At 39.8% G+C, this 19,671-nt stretch overlaps 1 protein-coding gene across 1 annotated transcript in view; it reads left to right on the top strand.

Annotated features, from left to right (window-relative positions):
• Window positions 1-19,671, top strand: part of LMBRD2 (LMBR1 domain containing 2) — a 59,074-nt gene that overhangs the window by 15,686 nt on the left and 23,717 nt on the right. The window contains exons 2-8 of the mRNA XM_077816750.1: window positions 1,890-2,119; window positions 2,679-2,779; window positions 6,835-6,930; window positions 7,928-8,095; window positions 9,710-9,920; window positions 14,235-14,309; window positions 15,185-15,298. Of these exons, the coding sequence (XP_077672876.1) occupies window positions 1,946-2,119; window positions 2,679-2,779; window positions 6,835-6,930; window positions 7,928-8,095; window positions 9,710-9,920; window positions 14,235-14,309; window positions 15,185-15,298 (939 nt within the window). The 5' untranslated portion in view covers window positions 1,890-1,945. The remainder of the gene's footprint in view (window positions 1-1,889; window positions 2,120-2,678; window positions 2,780-6,834; window positions 6,931-7,927; window positions 8,096-9,709; window positions 9,921-14,234; window positions 14,310-15,184; window positions 15,299-19,671) is intronic.

Genomic DNA, 19,671 nt, shown 5'->3' with positions numbered 1-19,671 from the left:
CCTCAAAGGAAACTTACACAATGCTTTCAAAAGAAGAGCCTGGGAGTTTAAATTTGTAACTTTGCTAGACACTAAAAATCATAGACTGAATATAAACAGTAGATTTATGGCTTATTACAACAATCTATAACCCACTAACAACTCCCACACCCATTCCTTTCCTTTCCTCGCCTCCCTATGACTGAAGGGATGTTAACGGGGTGCTTCACCCTGATTGGTCCTTTGAAATATGTTAAATAGTTCTGCTAAACAATCTGTTCTACCTTGTATTTAGCTGTAACACTCTGAACCATGGCCAAAAGCAGTGGTTTTCAAACTTTTTTTTCTGGTGACCCAGTTGAAGAAAATTGTTGATGCCTGCAACCAGACAGAGCTGGGGATGAGGGGTTTGGGCTGTGGAAAAAGGTAGGCACTAGCCTGCCTTAGCTGGGCAGCACCACCTATGGGACTATTAACTAGTGCCTGACATGCTGCGACCCAGTACTGGGTCGCGATCCAAAGTTTGAAAAACGCTGGTCTACACTACAGTTGATATAACTGTCGCATACAGGGTATGGAAAAGTCACATCCATGAGTGACATAGTCATACCGGCCTAACCCCCTGGAGTAGACAGCACTATGTTGATGGGAGGGCTTCTCCCATCAATATAGTTGCCACCTTTTGAGGAGATGGAATACCTATGCTGTTGGGAGCAGTTTTCCCATTGGCATAGGTAGCGGTTTCACTAAAGCACAACAGCAGTGTAGCTGCATTGTAAATGTAGACAAGCCCTGAGTACATTTCCCAGACCTGAAGAAGAGCTCTGTGATAAGCTCAAAAACTTGTCACTCTCATCAACCTAAGTTGGTACAATAAAAGATATTACCTCACCCACCTTTGTCTCTAGTAAATAACTAAATATACGATCAAGGTATATAGCATTAATTTTAAAAATTCTCAATATCTTGCTGAAAATGAAATTGGTATCTTACCAAATCTTTTTTTTCTTTGTTCAAGCTCTCTAGTTTCTTATGCTAGAGATAAATAAAGGTAAAATAGTATGTTTTAGTGTTAGAAATAAGAGCAGAATTTCGTATTGGATTGTTACTGCTGTTAATCGAATTGAAAAGTTAGGGCTATATTCTCATCTAGTGAACAAGAAGTTGTCACTCATGCTATCTGATATCAAGTACTTGAGACCGAAAAGGGGGAGCCTTATAAATATATTACAAAACATGACTGGAGGAATGCATTATTTTCTCTAACAGAACTGTGGGACAATGTGTTGTTTTGTGATTATAGTAAATGACTGTAAGCCAGGTGGATCTTAGTGTCCAATACCAATTGTGCCATTGACTCACCATGGAAGTTTTTGGACAGATGACTTGGTCACCTGCCTCAGTAAAACTATATGGAAAATTAGGTGAAAAGTAGGATCCTTCTGAAAGTCATATGATTTATCTACGCTGTTCTTATATAAACTTAAAAAGTGTGTGTCAGTAAGCTTCCATAGAAACATATTTTGAGCATTCAGTGCTCATTTATTTCATATGTATCTTCTAGAGGTTTTAATGCAGTGGTCCCTATACTTTTCAGGATTGCACCCTCCCTTACCCTTGTCCACATTCCCCAGCGTCCCTGGAGCTGGGAGCAGGGCCGTGGCTCGGGGCAGGGGCGCGGTGTGAAGTGGGATAAGGGGGCCAGGAATGGAGCCATGGCCAGGGGTGCAGGTTGAGAATGGGGCTGTGGGCAGGGCCGGAGCAAAGCTGGGAGTGGAGTGGGGCTAGGTGGTGCTCCTTCCCCTCCCCCAGTGGGGCTGGTCATCCCCTCCACTCCCCTTTAGGGGGGCATGCCCCACAGTTTGAGGACCTCTGTTTTAATGTAATGAAATGTGTTTTTTGTCTTACAGTTATGATCCACTTTCATAAGTGAGCTGCATTGGCTGGTTGGAGTGAATATATAATAATGAGTGGTGCAGCTTTGGGCATTGAGATAATATTTGTCTTTTTTCTGGCTTTATTCATACTTCATCGGTATGGAGACTTCAAGAAACAACATAGACTTGTGATCATAGCAACCCTGCTGGCTTGGTATCTTTGTTTTCTTATAGTATTTATATTGCCTCTGGATGTTAGTACGGTAAGGTTTTCCATTTTTGTAAAGCTTAGTATGTTATTGCTCTATTTAAAAAAAAAAATCACAAAATACACTACACACTAAGAATACAGTTGTGTAAATCAGTAGAAAATATCTCTATAAGACAAAGAATTTTCAATTAAAAAGGCATCTTTTAAAAATTGTAAAGTTGAATAAAATGTCCTGTTAGTTCTGTCAAGTTAAAAATATATTTAAAATCAGCGAACTGAATTTTAAAATTCACTATTTATGTTGTTAATTTTAGTATTTCTCTCAGCTTGAACAATGAACTAATAGAGTGAAATCAATTTTTTCTGGTCAGTTTTTCATCAGTTTCACTCTCAGTTTTTTTATGCACTAATTAAGTGCTGGGATGCAAATACTTAGGAATTTTTTTTTTAAACCTGCCTTACAAGAATTAAAAGTGAAAAGCCATGGAAATATTAGCATTTCACTTAATTTTGGTGCCAAATTTGATTTGTATCCCTATTCTTGTTTTTTTCAATAACTGTTTCACCTTGTTCCTAATAGTTGTTTACATGATGATTTCATTGTCTTCTAGACTATATACAATCGATGCAAACTTGCTGTTAACTCCAGCCCTTCAGAAAGCAGCAGCAGCAACAACATCATCAATGGATCTTACCCTACTTCTGCTCCAAGGTACAAAGAACGGTCTTATTTTTCTGCATCACAATATTAAAAGCATTAGTATACTTTTTAAATAGGCAAAAATGTGCAAATAAAGAACTAGTACCTGTGCTGCAGAGAGTGCACTCTAAATTGAACGTGACATGGTGATTGAAAGCTGTTAACAGGCACTGTTGTGAGGAGGGACAAGCATGACAATAAGATCTTGTGATTAAGGTATCTGCAGATCTCAATGCTTCTATTTTTGTTTATTTTTAATTGTTTTTAATGTTGTTACCTTTCCTCCTCCACTTTGTCATAGACAAGACAAGAGAACTGAGGTTTTTAGAAGGAATTTGAATATACCAAGAGAGGTGCTTTTGTGAATTTCTTTTATTATTCCACAGACCTAATGCTTATTAGGGTTTTTGACCTTGACAGTATGCTTCAGAGACACACAGTCTTTCCTTTGTTTATGTATTCGTTATATCCAAGACTGTAGACCTCTGTAAATTTCAGACAACTCAAAAGTTATGATAGGTGCTCTATATCTGTCTGCTGGCAGAGAAGAAATCACACTTAGATGTCTGAGTTGTAGTGTGATGTTTGGAGCACTGAAATCATAAAATCCGGATCCTCTTTCTGGCTTTTCCCCATTTGACCGTGAACGAATCTCTTAACCTTTTTGTGCTATTTCCATGTTTGAAAAATTAATGTAATACTCTTACTCATCTCACAGAGACGTGAGGCTTAGTTAATTGTCAGTAAGCTATTTTGAGATTCTAGGATGCAAATTGATGTGTATGTGCAAAATTTTTGTTATTTCATCACCCCAAAGTGGAGAATATTAAGGTTGTTTAACACCGAAAAGTCAGGAGATACCAGCATTAAGGTGGCATGCACAACACTTTTCCCCTTGATGGGTATGCATTGCTCAACAGTCTTAAATTATAAGACTTTCTGTTTCTCAAATAATGCATTATCCTACTATCTCTTCTACAACTTTAAATAAACCACTATCACATCTCTTTACTATAGTACACTGTACATAAGAATGGCCATACTGGGTCAGACCAATGGTCCATATAGTCCAGTATCCTGTGTTCCAACAGTGGCCAATGCCAGGTGCTTCAAAGGGAAGGAACAGGACAGATAATCATCAATTGATCCATTCCCAGCTTCTGGCAAACAGAGACTAGGGACATTTTAGAGCACGGTTTTGCATCCTTGCCTATCCTGGCTAATAGCCACTGATGTACCTAACATCCATGAACTTATCTAGCTCTTTTTTGAACCCTGTTATAGTCTTTGCTCTCACAACATCTTCTGGCAAAGAGTTCCACAGGTTGACTGTGCATTGTGTGGAGAAATACTTCCATTTGTTCGTTTTTTAAACCTGCTGCTTCCTATTAATTTCATTTGGTGACCCCTAGTTCTTGTGTTTTGAGAAGGAGTAAATAACTCTTCCTTATTTCTCCACACCAGTCATGATTTTATAGATCTCAATCATATCCCCCCTTAGCTGTCTCTTTTCCAAGACAAAAAGTCCAAGTCTTATTAAACTCTACTCATATGGAAGCTGTTCCCTACCCCTAATAATTTTTGTTGCCCTTTTCTGTAACTTTTCCAATTCCAGTATATCTCTCTTGAGATAGGGCGACCAGACCTGCAAGCAGTATTCAAGATGTGGGCATACCATGGATTTATATAGAGGCCATATGATATTTTCTGTCATCTTATCTATCCCTTTCCTAATGATTCCCAACATTCTCTTAGCTTTTGTGACTGCCGCTGCACGTTGAGTGGATGTTTTCAGAGAACTATCCACAATGACTCCAAGATCTTTTGTGAGTGGTAACAGCTAATTTAGACCCCCATAATTTTATATGTATAATTGGGATTATGTTTTCCAGTGTGCATTACTTTTAATTTATCAACACTGAATTTTATCTGCCTTTTTGTTGCCCAGTCACCCAGTTTTGTGAGATCCCTTTGGAACTGTTTGCAGTTGGCATTGGACTTAACTATCTTGAGTAGTTTGGTATCATCTGCAAATTTTGCCACCTACTGTTTACCCCTTTTTTCCAGATAATTTCTGAATATATTAAAGAGTACTGATCCCAGTATAGACCCATGGGGGACAGCACTATTTACCACTCTCCATTCTGAAAACTGACCATTTATTCCTACCCTTTGTTTACTGTCTTTTAACCAGTTACCGATCCCTGAGAGGACCTTCCCTTTTATCCCATGACAGCTTACTTTGCTTAAGAGCCTTTGGTGAGGGATCTTGTCAAAGGCTTTCTGAAAATCTAAACACACTATATCCACTGAATCACCCTTGTCCACATGCTTGTTGACCCTGTCAAAAAATTCTAGTAGATTGGTGAGGCATGATTTCCCTTTACAGAAAACCTGTTGCCTCTTCTCCAACAAATCATGTTCATCTATATGTTTGATAATTCTGTTTACTATAGACTCAATCAATTTGCCTGGTCCTGAAGTTAAGCTTACTGGCCTGTAATTGCCAGGATCACCTATGGAACCTTTAAAAAAAATTGGCATCACATTAGCTATCCTCAAGTCATCTGGTACAGAAGCTGATTTAAATGATAAGTTACATACTGTGGTTAGTAGTTCTGCAATTTCACATATGAGTTTCTTCAGAACTCTTGGGTGAATACCATCTGGTCCTGGTGACTTATTACTTTTTAATTTATCAATTTGTTACAAAAGCTCCTCTAATGATACCTCAATCTGGAATTGCTCCTCAGATTTGTCACCTAAAAAGAATGGCTTAGGTCTCCCTCTTATTCTCAGCCATGAAGACCAATGCAAAGAATCCATTTGGTTTCTCCTCAATGGCCTGATCACTGTTGAGTATCCCTTTAGTATCTCAATTGTCCAGTGGCCCCACTGGTTGTTTAGCAGGCTTTCTGATTCTGATATACTTTAAAAAAAAATTGCTGTTACTTTTTGAGTCTTCAGCTAGCTTTTCTTCAAATTCTTTTTGAGCAAAACAAAGACATTAACTAAATAAAACTTTTTTTTTTTTTTTGTCTGCAATCATGTTAGTCATGCAGCCTACCTTAGTTTGGGACATAGGCAGATTGTTAAAAATATCTCTGATTAAACTACTCTGCATGTGCAAATTGCTAATAATTCAGGCAAATCAAAAGCAACTTTTCACTGGAACACTCCAAAACACTTCTCAATAACTGCTATCTCTGTCAAATAATGTAACTTTCTTATCCCTTCTGTTCCTACTGCTTTGATACACAAGCAGATAAAGTTATTCTGTAGTGAGGAATGTGTTGGTGATTAGAAGCATTTGTTTTTCACACTCCTTGTACTCAGCAGTTTGAGTGGTTTTGCTCAAAGTTTCCAGCTTTCTCAGGCAAAGACTAGATTTGGAAAGTATCAGCCCATTGAGTGAAAGTTTTTTTTGTAAAGATGACTGACTCTCAAACTGAATTATAATGGAAATGCTTAGGTAACTGCACTGTTAGTAATGACTGCTCTGGGTAGAATTTTCAAAAGCTTCTAAGGAAGTTATGCACCCAACTTCCATTGAAAGTTAATGGGAGTTATGCGCCCACTCCTTTAGGTGTTTTTGAAAATCCCACCCCTCAGAAATAATTACAGAATACGTAGAAGGGAAAACAACCATTTACTGTTTTTCACTTTGGCTCTTCCTTTTCTAAGATCTTGTTCTCTGAAAAAGAAACATTCTATGTAAGAAAAATATGAACATGCTTTACTGAACACAACCAAAAAAATTGCCTTACTAGTTGACTTCTGGTGAGTCTCTGATGGAATGCCAGTTGGGACTACCCGTTTTTTTTTTTCTTCCTTAAGAGAAATTGTCTTGTCCAGATATGTGCTCTTTTTGGTGCGAGTATTTATCAGCATAATTTTTAAGTGGGCTATAAACTAAATCTCTTACGAAACAAGTTAGTCATGCAAAAACATTTAATTAAAACAGTTTTCTGCAGTGGCAAGACTGAAAATAGTTTCTGGATAGAAGTGATGAATATTATGATATTTAGATTTTACAATTAACATGTGGCTCTCTGACCTTTTTACAGAAAACATAAGTGTTTCAAACCATGGAGTTATATTCCCAATGGAATTATGCCAATCTTCTGGCGTGTAGTATACTGGACATCACAGTTCTTAACCTGGTAAGTGAGGGAACTAGATCGCAAAGACCACAATATATATTCTGAAAATAAAAGTTGCTAGTATTTACAAAATACCTTTAAGATTTCATTCCGAGAGATTCTTACATTGTCATCTGATGGTCTGGCAGAAGAAAATTGTTTTTAAATCAAATACCTTCTAACGTAGTTTCAGTAAAACATTTAAACATGTTTAACTCCCATTAACTAATGGGGATTTAATGAGGAATATATCCAATTAAAAACCCAAGCACTGACAGTAAAACTTAATACAAGACAAATATACTTAACTAAATTCAAAATTAAAGAGTTTTGGTGTAGCAGACTGAATGTTCCTTACTCTGGCCACTCTGAAGCTCATAAAAATGTTCTTTTATTCTATGCTGCCATTGCTTCTGTATGCTCTTGGGGGAGCAAGCGCCACAATCTATATCTAATATTCTGAGTCAGAGATATAATCTTAGCACAGAACAAAATAAGCAAATAAACAAAACCATTCCTGCCAAGAGCAAAATGTTACAAGGTCTCTCTGTTCAGCAGTGCTCTCTTTTTTGAGGGTGAATTCTTCCAAGAAATGTGTGTAAGAACAAATCCTACATTTCATCATTATGAGAGGCTACAAAAAGGACTTAGCGGAATTTGAGAGCTACATAAGAGAAGGCACATGCCTGCAGTAGCTGCAACAAATATGTTTAGAGGGAAAACAATATGTGTATGCCTTGTTTTAGATACATTGATTAGTGTATTAATGTGAAACTACGACCAAGAGGAGCAAAGCCTGTAGTGCTCTTATAAGTGGTGGTTTTTCATACTAAAGCTGTCTATAGATATTAATCTAAACACAAGTTATTTCAAGGTTTACTGTCAACTAGATGTATCTAAAGAGAACACAAATGTAGCCGGTAACAGGTTTTGCTAGGAGAACTCTGCAAGTGAAAACTGGCAAATAGAGTAAGATAGAAAAATCTTATATCATTAATGTATTTTTGTTTGGTTCTAGGATTCTCTTACCTTTCATGCAGTCATATGCTAGATCAGGAGGATTCTCCATTACTGGAAAGATTAAAACTGCATTGATTGAGAATGCAATCTATTATGGCACTTACTTGCTGATTTTTGGAGCATTTTTAATATATGTGGCTGTAAATCCAAATTTCAATCTACAATGGTAAGAGTAATACTATTGTAAGTATTTGTCTTTGTTTTTTAAACTGTGTTTGTATTTCTCACAATATCTCTGCAATGGAGAAGTTGGGCAGTACTAATCTAACCTAGAATTCGGACTTGCTCTAGACCAGGGGCGGGCAAACTTTTTGGCTTGAAATTGTATGGAGGGCCAGTTAGGGGAGGCTCTGCCTCCCCAAACAGCCAGGCATGGCCCTACCCCCATCCACACCCCCTGATGGCCCCCCAGGACTCCTGCCTCATCCACTCCCCATGCTCCCTGACCACCGCTGGAATTCCTGCCCCTGACTGCCCCTCAGGACCTCTGCCCCCATTTCCTCCCTGTTCCCCACCCTCTGACCGCCCCCCGAACTTCCCTGTCCTCTATCCAACCCCCCTAATCCCTTACCGCACTGCCTGGAGCACCGGTGGCTGGCAGCCTGGCTGCACCAGGACAGGCAGCCGCACCGCAAAGCACAGAGCATCAGGTCAGGCCGGGCTCTGCAGCCACGCCGCCCAGAGCATTGCGCCGGCAGCATAGCAAGGTAAGGCTGCAGGGGAGGGGGGACAGCTGGAGAGGGGCCAGGGGTCAGCCTCCCAGGCCAGGAGCTCAAGGGCCAGGCACGATGGTCCTGCAGGCTGGATGTGGCCCACGTGCCGTAGTTTACCCACCTCTGCTCCAGACTTTCCCTGAATATACTACTATTTCTGTTGATTTTTTTTTTCAAGACGTGTGTGTGTGTATATAATTTGTATATGGTTTAGTCTGATTTCCAATATTTTCTCTCTAGCACTTGCTTTTCAGATGGCATTTCTGGAAAAACTTTTATTGGTCAGGTTTTTTTAGGAAGGCTTGTGGTAGTATTGTCTGTTTAAATGTTTCTGGGGATCACATTTAAATTTTTGATCTGGGCCTTTATCTGCAGTTAACTTTGAAATGGAAGACTTCAATCAATAAACGTCTTTTCAAATCCTGGAATGTAGTATTTACAAAGAAACTTGCTAGCATTAAAAAAGACACTTGAAAATATGGAAAATAGTACAAATTAATATAAACCTCTACCATCATCTCTGGTATGGTAGTCTATTGTTCCAGCAAGTTTGCTGCTGGATTTTCTGATTTATTCTTTCCCCTTGCATGCCCCTGCCCCTTAAGCTTCAGAGGCAGGAAAAGGTGACTCTTGTATGTTGTTTTTCCCAGTATAGTCTGCCTCTCAGCACTCTGTATGAGTGCACCTGGTGAACAGCACTCACGTTGCTCGTTTAAGGCAGAGGCTTCTTGGTGGCTTTTTCTGGGGTGTCTTGTTTCAGGATATCTTTGTCATCTTCTCCTTTTCTCCCCAGCTTAGTCTCTGTATGATAGACAAGAAGATCTTCCGGGGCAGCATGTTAAGGAAAGCTGGGGACTGCTCTAGCCTGGTGGTGGATACTCAACCCTTTCAGTGCTTCAGCATGGGAGGTGGCCTATCTGCAAGAGAAACCTCTGGCTTATTTCAAAGACTTGAAAGATATAGACAATGCCAGCAGTTTCAAGTGTGACATAGTAGATAGGAAACTAATCTTGGTTCTGTGTATGTGAAAACTTAATTACTTACTGGCAGTCACTCTTCTGTTTTAGGAACCAGCTTCAGACAATTGGGATAGCAGCTGCCAACACATGGGGTCTTTTCCTTCTTGTGTTGTTGTTGGGGTATGGTTTGGTAGAAATTCCACGCTCTCACTGGAATGGAGCAAAAAAGGGGTACCTTCTCATGAAGACTTATTTCAAGGTTGCCAAACTGATGACTGAAAAAGCAGATGCAGAGGAGAACTTAGAAGATATTATGGAGGTGAACAAGCTAATTTTAATTAAGAAATATAAAGTGGGGAGGGTTTAATTATTCATCTTCAATTCCACATTTCCTCAAAAGGAGGAACATCTTAAGTAACACGAGCCTACTTTAGAAAGTTACTGTCATGAAATTATGGAAGTGGCCAGAGGTCCCAGTCGGGGTGCTAATTATTGTATAAAATCAGAAGTAAAAACAGTATCTGCTCTGAAGAGCTTACAAACGGCTACATGGTGGTAATTTGATGTGGTGCATCAGCAACGAGAACAGCAATCATCAGGTGTTGACTCTTGGATCAGTGCTGATCAATAAGGGGTGCATGCATAAAGATTTAGTGCACAGACCCCATTAATGCTCATGCAGCTTACACTGTTAACACTTCTGTGCGCTACTTAAAAACTTTCATTCTTAAAAGTCTATCTTGTAATAATATATTCAGGATCTGTTTCTTGATTCTATTTATACTTCTTTTTGATGAGTGAACAGAAGGTATATTTGTTTTCCAAAGAGATTCTCTTGAGAAATGCATTACCATTATTCTTCATTCCTATGATTTGCCAGTGAGCAATAGAATCAAATCTTCTATTAAGAACAAAGTGTGAATCAAAGAAATTCAGCAACTAGTATTTACTGTCCTGTTCTAGTGCCCATGACCATAAAATTATGCATTTGACACTTGTGGGGATTTGTATGGTATGGTAACTCTTCCTACATATATACAGTGTGTTAGGGGGCATATTCCTTCACCCACTTACTTCCCTGGTCCTTCTCGCACGAACAGAGAGCAACAATACCCGAAGTCCGAAGGTGCAAACAATGGGATGTTTATTGTGAACTTCCAGCAAGTATGATTCCAGTTTCCTTCCTCAGCGTCCCCGTTCCCAGCTCTGACACCACAGAGCCTTGCCTGTGTCCCTGTTCCCATTCCCCACCCATTAGCAAAACATGATTCCAATTTCCCACCCCCATTCCTTGTTCCCATTCCCCCCTTACTTCCTGATTGACTGCAGACTATATAGTAAAACTTTGTTCTGCTTAGCCATACCTTAACCAATCATTTCACTGAAATTTAACTAACCAATCCTAACATATTGTAACACGATTATCTAACCAATTATATCCCACCACCTTAATTAGTTTACACCCAACAAAATTAATTATACAGCAGACGGAAACAATCACAGAACCAGACATAGATTATACAGACAAACAATAGGGAAATGGGGACTACAGTGATAGAACAACAAAAAATGAGGATTTCACATCCCAGCTATTGATAAATGAGTTCTTGCCAGACAGGATGCTATCCAACTAAGTTTTCTTTAAATGATTAGGGAAGGTCATGCCTGACTAATCTAATCGCCTTTTATCATGAGATTACTGGTTCTGTGGATGAAGGGAAAGCAGTGGATGTATTGTTTCTTGACTTTAGCAAAGCTTTTGACACGGTCTCCCACAGTATTCTTGTCAGCAAGTTAAGGAAGTATGGGCTGGATGAATGCACTATAGGGTGGGTAGAAAGCTGGCTAGATTGTCGGGCTCAACGGGTAGTGATCAATGGCTCCATGTCTAGTTGGCAGCCGGTGTCAAGTGGAGTGCCCCAGGGGTCGGTCCTGGGGCCGGTTTTGTTCAATATCTTCATAAATGATCTGGAGGATGGTGTGGATTGCACTCTCAGCAAATTTGCAGACGATACTAAACTGGGAGGAGTGGTAGATACGCTGGAGGGGAGGGATAGGATACAGAGAGACCTAGACAAATTGGAGGATTGGGCCAAAAGAAATCTGATGAGGTTCAATAAGGATAAGTGCAGGGTCCTGCACTTAGGACGGAAGAATCCAATGCACCGCTACAGACTAGGGACCGAATGGCTAGGCAGCAGTTCTGCGGAAAAGGACCTAGGGGTGACAGTGGACGAGAAGCTGGATATGAGTCAGCAGTGTGCCCTTGTTGCCAAGAAGGCCAATGGCATTTTGGGATGTTTAAGTAGGGGCATAACGAGCAGATCGAGGGACATGATCGTCCCCCTCTATTCGACATTGGTGAGGCCTCATCTGGAGTACTGTGTCCAGTTTTGGGCCCCACACTACAAGAAGGATGTGGATAAATTGGAGAGAGTCCAGCAAAGGGCAACAAAAATGATTAGGGGTCTAGAACACATGACTTATGAGGAGAGGCTGAGGGAGCTGGGATTGTTTAGCCTGCAGAAGAGAAGAATGAGGGGGGATTTGATAGCTGCTTTCAACTACCTGAAAGGGGGTTCCAAAGAGGATGGCTCTAGACTGTTCTCAATGGTAGCAGATGACAGAACGAGGAGTAATGGTCTCAAGTTGCAGTGGGGGAGGTTTAGATTGGATATTAGGAAAAACTTTTTCACTAAGAGGGTGGTGAAACACTGGAATGCGTTGCCTAGGGAGGTGGTGGAATCTCCTTCCCTGGAAGTTTTTAAGGTCAGGCTTGACAAAGCCCTGGCTGGGATGATTTAACTGGGAATTGGTCCTGCTTCGAGCAGGGGGTTGGACTAGATGACCTTCAGGGGTCCCTTCCAACCCTGATATTCTATGATTCTATGAAATCTTCTAGGCTCTTCCGTTACTCTGGAGGTGATAGGCATTATCAGGACAGTATTGTATTACTAACAGCCCAATAGCACCATATTTCAGTGTGACTAGTTTGGAATGTAAGGATGTGACCGGTCGCTTCCCAGCTTATGGCTGCCTCTGCTGCTTAGCCAAAGGCCTTAGCCTAAGAACAGGGCCTCAGACTGTCACAGTAAGAGAAGGCCCTTACACTGGCAGACAGTGATTTTGATTCTTTTATACCTCTCTAACTATCTAAGTGATAAGAATACACTTAAATTCTTAAATTATAGGCCTTTGCAGACAGCCCTGAATATCTATATCCTAACACAGGTGTGATAAAATGGCAGCGGAAACTTCATCTCCTTATTCTGGGGATGTTTTGGTGAAAGAGATACTGACAATTTTGCAGATCTATGAACTGAAAATTATGCTTTCTGAGCCTTTAGAACTTCCGATATTCAGTCATAGTTTATTGCCTAAAAGCACTCCTGGCTGGAGGGATTGCTCACAGATTTTGAGGTCCAATATCTGCAACCCACAAGAACTACAATACTCAGGGAGGGCATCATTAGTTCTAGAAAGTAAAACCAGTGCTAAAATGTCTAGTATCTGAAAGCTTGTTGTGATTTTAAGGTTTGAAATGTTATGAACTTATTCTGAAAGTGAATGCACTATGCTTTGGATATCTGTGCGTCACATGATATAATACATTCCTTGACATTGGTGAAATTCTCAAGGGCAGTAATACCTGAGACCTCAAACAATGCTGACACCAGCTCAGCGAATTCAACTGTAGATCTCCAGATAAACTTGTCACTAGTACACCAGAAGAACTGTAGATTTCAGTCTTCCTGTAGGAGCACAGAAAACACCCAGATCCTTGAGTAAACTCGTATAAAATAGTTATCTCATGCATTACCAATTGGATGGAGGAAGATGTATGATTCTCCCCCATCTCTTTGACCTGTCCAAGCCTGGTGCATCACTGAGTTCTTGGCTGGAAACAGCTGTGACAAAACTTGCCTGTGTGTTAGGCAGCATCTTCTGTCTACTCGGCTATTATTGATGCTTGTCAAACATTCTTTGAAATGTGGCAACCAGAGGTGAGAGGGCAATACCTAGGCAGAGGGATTACAGGATATTCAAAAAATCCTTAATGGCAACAAGGGGATTCTCTGAAGGAACCTGGGATGAGTCACTTTCTGCCACTTCCAAGTTTACTTCCCTCGTGAGTCACCACAACAAATATCTAAAGCCACTAGCAGTGCACCCTGGCTCATTTTGCATGTCTTATAACCCACTCACATTGAGTCACATACCAGTATTAAACAATATATGACAAAATCAGGCAAGAATAAAACTTATTTCCCATCCCCAAATTAAAACAAAAAGCATTTTCCCGTCAATGTGCCTGATTAAAAACAGACCATCAGTTTCTGTTTTGTGTGCACGCACAGACATGATAGCATTTGTAGGTCTATTTGATGCCGAGAGTTTTTCTGATTTACTTTCCTATACTATAGGGAATATTGTGAAATTATTTTATATTGTTGATTTGCGTAATAAAGCTCAGCAACATTCATTGGTAAGAAATTTCAAAATTTTTGAAGAATCATTTGGGTTGGCAAGGACCTCTAGTAGATCACATAAGATTTCCACTTAAGAGCTTTTAGCCACTTCATACACTGAAATGACATGTAATGTTTCTGGGCTGTTTTTTTGTTTTAAACAGGAAGTCCGTAAAGTGAATGAGGGTATCAAGTATAATCACCCTTTGAGAAAATGCGTTGATACAATATTGAAAAAGGTAATTAATGAATTCTACAGTTTTAGAGATTCTTGCTCTTTTGTAAGTTCCTGAACATATTAAAATCTGACTTTAGCCCTTTTAAGACTCTTGTCCAATGTGAGAATTTCTTTTCTCGTAGTTTATTTTGTTTCAATAAATGAAAACCTTTTGAAAGCTGTTATTCTTAAAAGCTCAGTTGAATACCAGCTGTCCTAATTATGTTGTTATGAAATGTGAAATTATTAAATTGGGATTCTGTTTATAGTATTAGGACTTCTTCTAGAATATGGAAAGCAAGCACAGAGCATTTTTGAACATAATGTAACTTTTAAAAAAGATTTTCATCTTGATGATCTGCTGACCTAACACTTGAGTTATAATTTATAATTTCTTCTTATGAGAGTCAACCTCTCAATGCAATCACATCTGTGTAGTATGATGTATATAATTGCTTGTCTTCTATAAATTTAGTTTGAGCTATTCTTTGGTGGTTGATATATAGTTTTTTCCATATCTAGCAATAAAATTACATTGTAAAGGATAACTGAAAAATAAGTATTCTTTCTGCTTCTATGTACTGTATCCTATTCTGAATTTATTCATACAAACTTGAATAAAATACATTTTTCTTTAACAAGATATGTCTTTTTTTTTTTTATATTCTTCGAACGTGATCATTTACATACAGGGAAATGCAGACTCCACTTTTATAAGCGAATCCTTTGCAGTATCTGAGGGGAAAGAAATTGAATATTTTAAGTGAAATGCATTTCAATTGCATCTACTCTCCAAAAAAAATATTTTAAGACTTCAATAAAAGACCATATCCTACTGGTAATGTATGCTCTGCTTCCATAAATGAAGTATTTCAATTATTTTCCTTTTCCTACCAGTGTCCTACTGAATACCAGGAAAGAATGGGTAGGAATATGGATGACTATGAAGATTTTGATGACAGGCAAAACAACTATCCAAGTGAGAAAAATCTGGTCAAACTTCACAAACAGGTAACTCGATAAGTTTCTGTTACAACATCACTTCTCTTGCTAACTTATTCATTTAAGACCATTGTTTGTCCTTAAATAGTTGACAAATAAACTGAGATCCTTAATTTTCATGATTTTTTTTTTAATTCTGCTCATAAAACTGTACCTGTTTGATCTATTTCTGAAAGTGGAACAAAACATGTATTAATGTATAAAATTCAAAAGGAATATCTATAGGAATAAAAATTGCTTATTCTATGATTGTTGTAGCATGTTTTAAATAGATGTGATGAGGCATAGCACTATATGCGCTCTAATGAAGAATCTCAAACAGAAATCGTAGTGAAAGCACAAGAAACTCATTGGGGAGATAAAGAAAGAAAATGGTGGGGGAAAGAAATGCTCAGTTTTGAAATACTCCTTTCACGTCTCTTTTTTATAAATAGAATTAAATACACACGATCAAAAAATAGGCAGAAGTCATCTTTGTACCTGTTACTCCTTTTTAACTTTAGCAGCTAGTCAAAGTTCAAGGCCTTGTAAGTTGTTCTAGTTGGGAGTAGAAATTGATGACTGAATCTTATTCAGTGCAATCTTGTCTGTTTACAGGGAATGTACAAAGTTCTGCTTCTCCAAATGCAGGAGAAACTAAAAGCAAAAGTAGTAATTTCTTAGTTAACAGGCCTAAACCTCTTTCAGTTAGGACTCCTGACTCAGAACCTCTTTCTAGGCTTTTCCCAGGGTCACGTCTTTTCCTAGGGCTTACGGACCGGTGCTTGGCTTTCTTGCTCTCCTTCTGAGGATATGTCTACATTGCAACTGGGAGGTGTGATTGTAACATATGTAGGCATTCCACAAGCAGAGCTCCACCCAGGACCCATACATGAGTAGCCATCCCGTGGTGCCACAACTACACTGCTGTTGTTACTCAAGGTCGCTTTGATTTAACTAGATGAAAGCTAGCTTGGGTATGCATACATCTGCTACAGTCACACCTCCCATTTGCATTATAGATGTATTCTAAGTCCCGCTTAGGCCAAATCTATGTTACAGAGTTCATTTGACACAAGTTACATTGGCATACTGTTGCCAGCTTTTGTATATCACTTGGGTGCATGTACACTTGGCTGTTGGTGTCGTTGCTGTGCATTCTCACACCAGATGGTTGAATCAATGGAAAATGTGGATATCCCAGCATTCCCTGCACCGCCATCCGGTTCAATGCTTTGTTAAACATTTTTGCAGTGCTTTGTGGGATAGCAGCAATTTACCCAGGGATTTCTGAGAACTAAAGGTCAAGTTCCCATCCCATAATGCTTGTTCTATCTCATAACTTTTGTACTGTTTTTTAAAATTCCCACAGTCCTACGTGCTGCTTTTCAGTCTCTGCCATCTGCCTGACAGAAGCATGGACCCTGTAGAGCGCAGCAAAATTTTAATGACCATTGCTAATACAAAAAGAAAAGGAATACTTGTGGCACCTTAGAAACTAACCAATTTATTTGAGCATGAGCTTTCATGAGCTACAGCTCACTTCATCAGATGCATATGATATGGTATGCATCTGATGAAGTGAGCTGTAGCTCACGAAAGCTCATGCTCAAATAAATTGGTTAGTCTCTAAGGTGCCACAAGTACTCCTTTTCTTTTTGCGAATACAGACTAACACGGCTGTTACTCTGAAACCTGTCATTGCTAATACAGGATGCACTATTCTCCTTTGTGGAACTTGAATGAGTATTACTACAAGTGAGGATGTGATGAGGAAAAAGAGATGAGGAATATCACAATAACTGGATGTTGGGCACAGTGAATAAAAATGTCAGGTTACTGCTGGCATTCATGGACTAGTTCCACGCTGTGGTTTGCCACTTCTGGGCCTGAGAAACGAGCAGTGATTGGTGGGATCACATTGTAATGCAGGTTTGGGATGATGAGCAGTGGCTGCAGAACTTCCAGATGTGAAAGGCCACGTTCCTGGATCTGTGTGCTGAGTTTGCTTCAGACTTCGAGTGCAGGACACCAGAATGAGATCTGCATTGACAGTGGAGAAGCAAGTGGCCATCAAGTTCTGTGGGTTTGCAATGCCAGATTGCTGTCCGTCAGTGACCAATCAGTTTGGAGTTGGAAAATCCATAGTGTGGGCTGTTGTCATCCAAGTTTGCAAGGCCACTAAGCATTTCCTGCTGCATAGGACTGTAACTATTGGAAATATGCAGCAAATCAGAGTGGATTTGCAGCAATAGGGCACATATCCCTGTTCTGGCATCACCTCACCTTGCTAGTGGATACATAGAAAAGCATCTCTTTCTGTTTGTTGTTACGAAAGTGCTAGTGGATCACGGCCGACACTTCACTGATATCAGCATGGGCTGGTCAGGGAAGTTGCATGAAACTCGCATCTTTAAGAACACAGGACTTTTCCAAAAGCTATAAGAAGGGGCATTCTTTCTTGACCAGCACATTACCATTGGTGGTACTGAAATGCTTGTAGTGATTTTGGGGGACCCAGCATACTCCTTGTGCCCCGACTTATGAAGTCATACACTGGCTACCTAGACATCACCAAAGAAAGATTCAACTACTAACTCAGCAGGATGACTGTTTAATGTGCTTTTGGTAGATTGAAGTGTTGCTGGTCTTGTTTACTCACTAGCTTGGGTATCAGTAAGGCAAAAATACCCATCATCATAGCTGCATGTTGTTGTGTACTGCCTGATATCTGAGAGGCAAAGGAAAAAAGGCTGCCGGAAGGGTGGAGGGGTGAGGTGGACTGGTTGTCTGCTGAATTTGAATAGCCAGACACAATGGCTATTAGAAATGCCAACCATGTAGTCAGCTCAGGGAGGCTTTAAAAGTCTATTTTAGCAGTCAGCCACACCAGTATTATGTGATGCTTTTATGAACTAGTGTGCCTTTGAGTGTATGGTGAGTTACTGACTCCCATTATGAATTCTGTAATGCAGCAGTTGTGCTTGGAAGTTAACAAATATATTGAGTTTCCAAAAATAGAACCTTATTATGTGCAAAGAAACAGGAAACTAAATTAAAGTGCAAAAACACAAGTTAAAGACATTTTATCAGCGCAGTAACAGGGTAACCAGTACTGTAAAAATCCAGATAAACAATAAACGTTTACATTTACATATTAAAAATGTATGTTTGTCATGTTACAAAATATGTAGTGCATTGTGGCTGATCTTGTGGTTTTCACACATTGTTATATGTATGGTTACGATTCTCCTCGTTTTTCCTCTGGCATGAAGTGGTAGTGGTAAGGGTTCATACCATGCTGCAATCTGTTATGAAGTGTGTGGAGGGTGGGGGAGAGAGGTAGGGGTGTGTGTGTGTGTGTGTGTGTGTGTGTAGAGTAGTGACCAGGGATTAGAAAGGCTGCTGAGTCTGGGGTCTTTGGACATGTAGATTGATAATGCTCTGCAACATCTGAGTTGCTTAGCAAACCCTTGATATTCTGGTACACTTTTCAATGCACCTTTCAGACCTTTTGCCTCTCTTGAAGCAACTGATCTCTTCATTCTTGGTCCTTCACCATGGCCATATGGCCCCTTCCAACCCCTTTGTTCATTGCCAGTAGCTGTAGAGGACTGGAGGATCTCACAGAACATATCCTCCTAGTCCGCTTCTTTCTCCTCTTGATAAAGTCAGATGTTCAGCGGGCGTGGAGGGAGCATCTCTCAAGCCACCACACCAGAGGGCTTTTGATTAGAGCAGGTACCTTTTAAGATTTACAGTCACAACAGAAAGGGAAAGATAAGTCTCAACACTCCCTTACATTATTCCTCTAAATACCTTTAAAAAGAAATGCTAGTTGTCACTGTAGTTTTGGAGTGCCTTATTACAGCACCACTCTGTAGGTCAAACCATGGTGAGCAGGCCCTGAAGGAAGAGGGTGTACTGTTGCATAGAATGTTTTAGATGCTATAGAGGGAAAGTGTGGTGAATATTGCCAATATCTTTGCAGGCAGTGGTGATTTTGGCTGATATCTCCCTCCTGGGGGTGACCAATACACAGAGAGACAATCTTCAACTGGTGTTCTGAAGCCAGCCCAGGCCCATATGCTGCTAGCCTATTTACTGTAATGGTGGCAGTGCAACTCATTGCAGAGTGGTGTGGGAAAGTGTCCTATTGCAGGGGAAGAAACAAACTACAATGCCTTGAAATGTTTGGGAGACTATTCCAGAGTATCTCCATGAAAGTTTCATCAAGATCACTCAAGGATAAAAGGGACATTCTTGTTCAGATAATCAAAGTATTCCATGTGGTCCCCTGTCCAGCCCAACAAACCAAAAAATGGAAGTGCGGACACCACCTCTGCCTTTTTCTTTTACCTCTCTGAGCGCAGGACAGTGATTGGATGTGGATTGTGTATTTA

This window comes from Eretmochelys imbricata, chromosome 5, assembly GCF_965152235.1.
Source record: "Eretmochelys imbricata isolate rEreImb1 chromosome 5, rEreImb1.hap1, whole genome shotgun sequence".
In the NCBI taxonomy this organism is placed as follows: Eukaryota; Metazoa; Chordata; order Testudines; family Cheloniidae; genus Eretmochelys; species Eretmochelys imbricata.
This window is presented reverse-complemented; position numbering and strand designations above follow the sequence as displayed.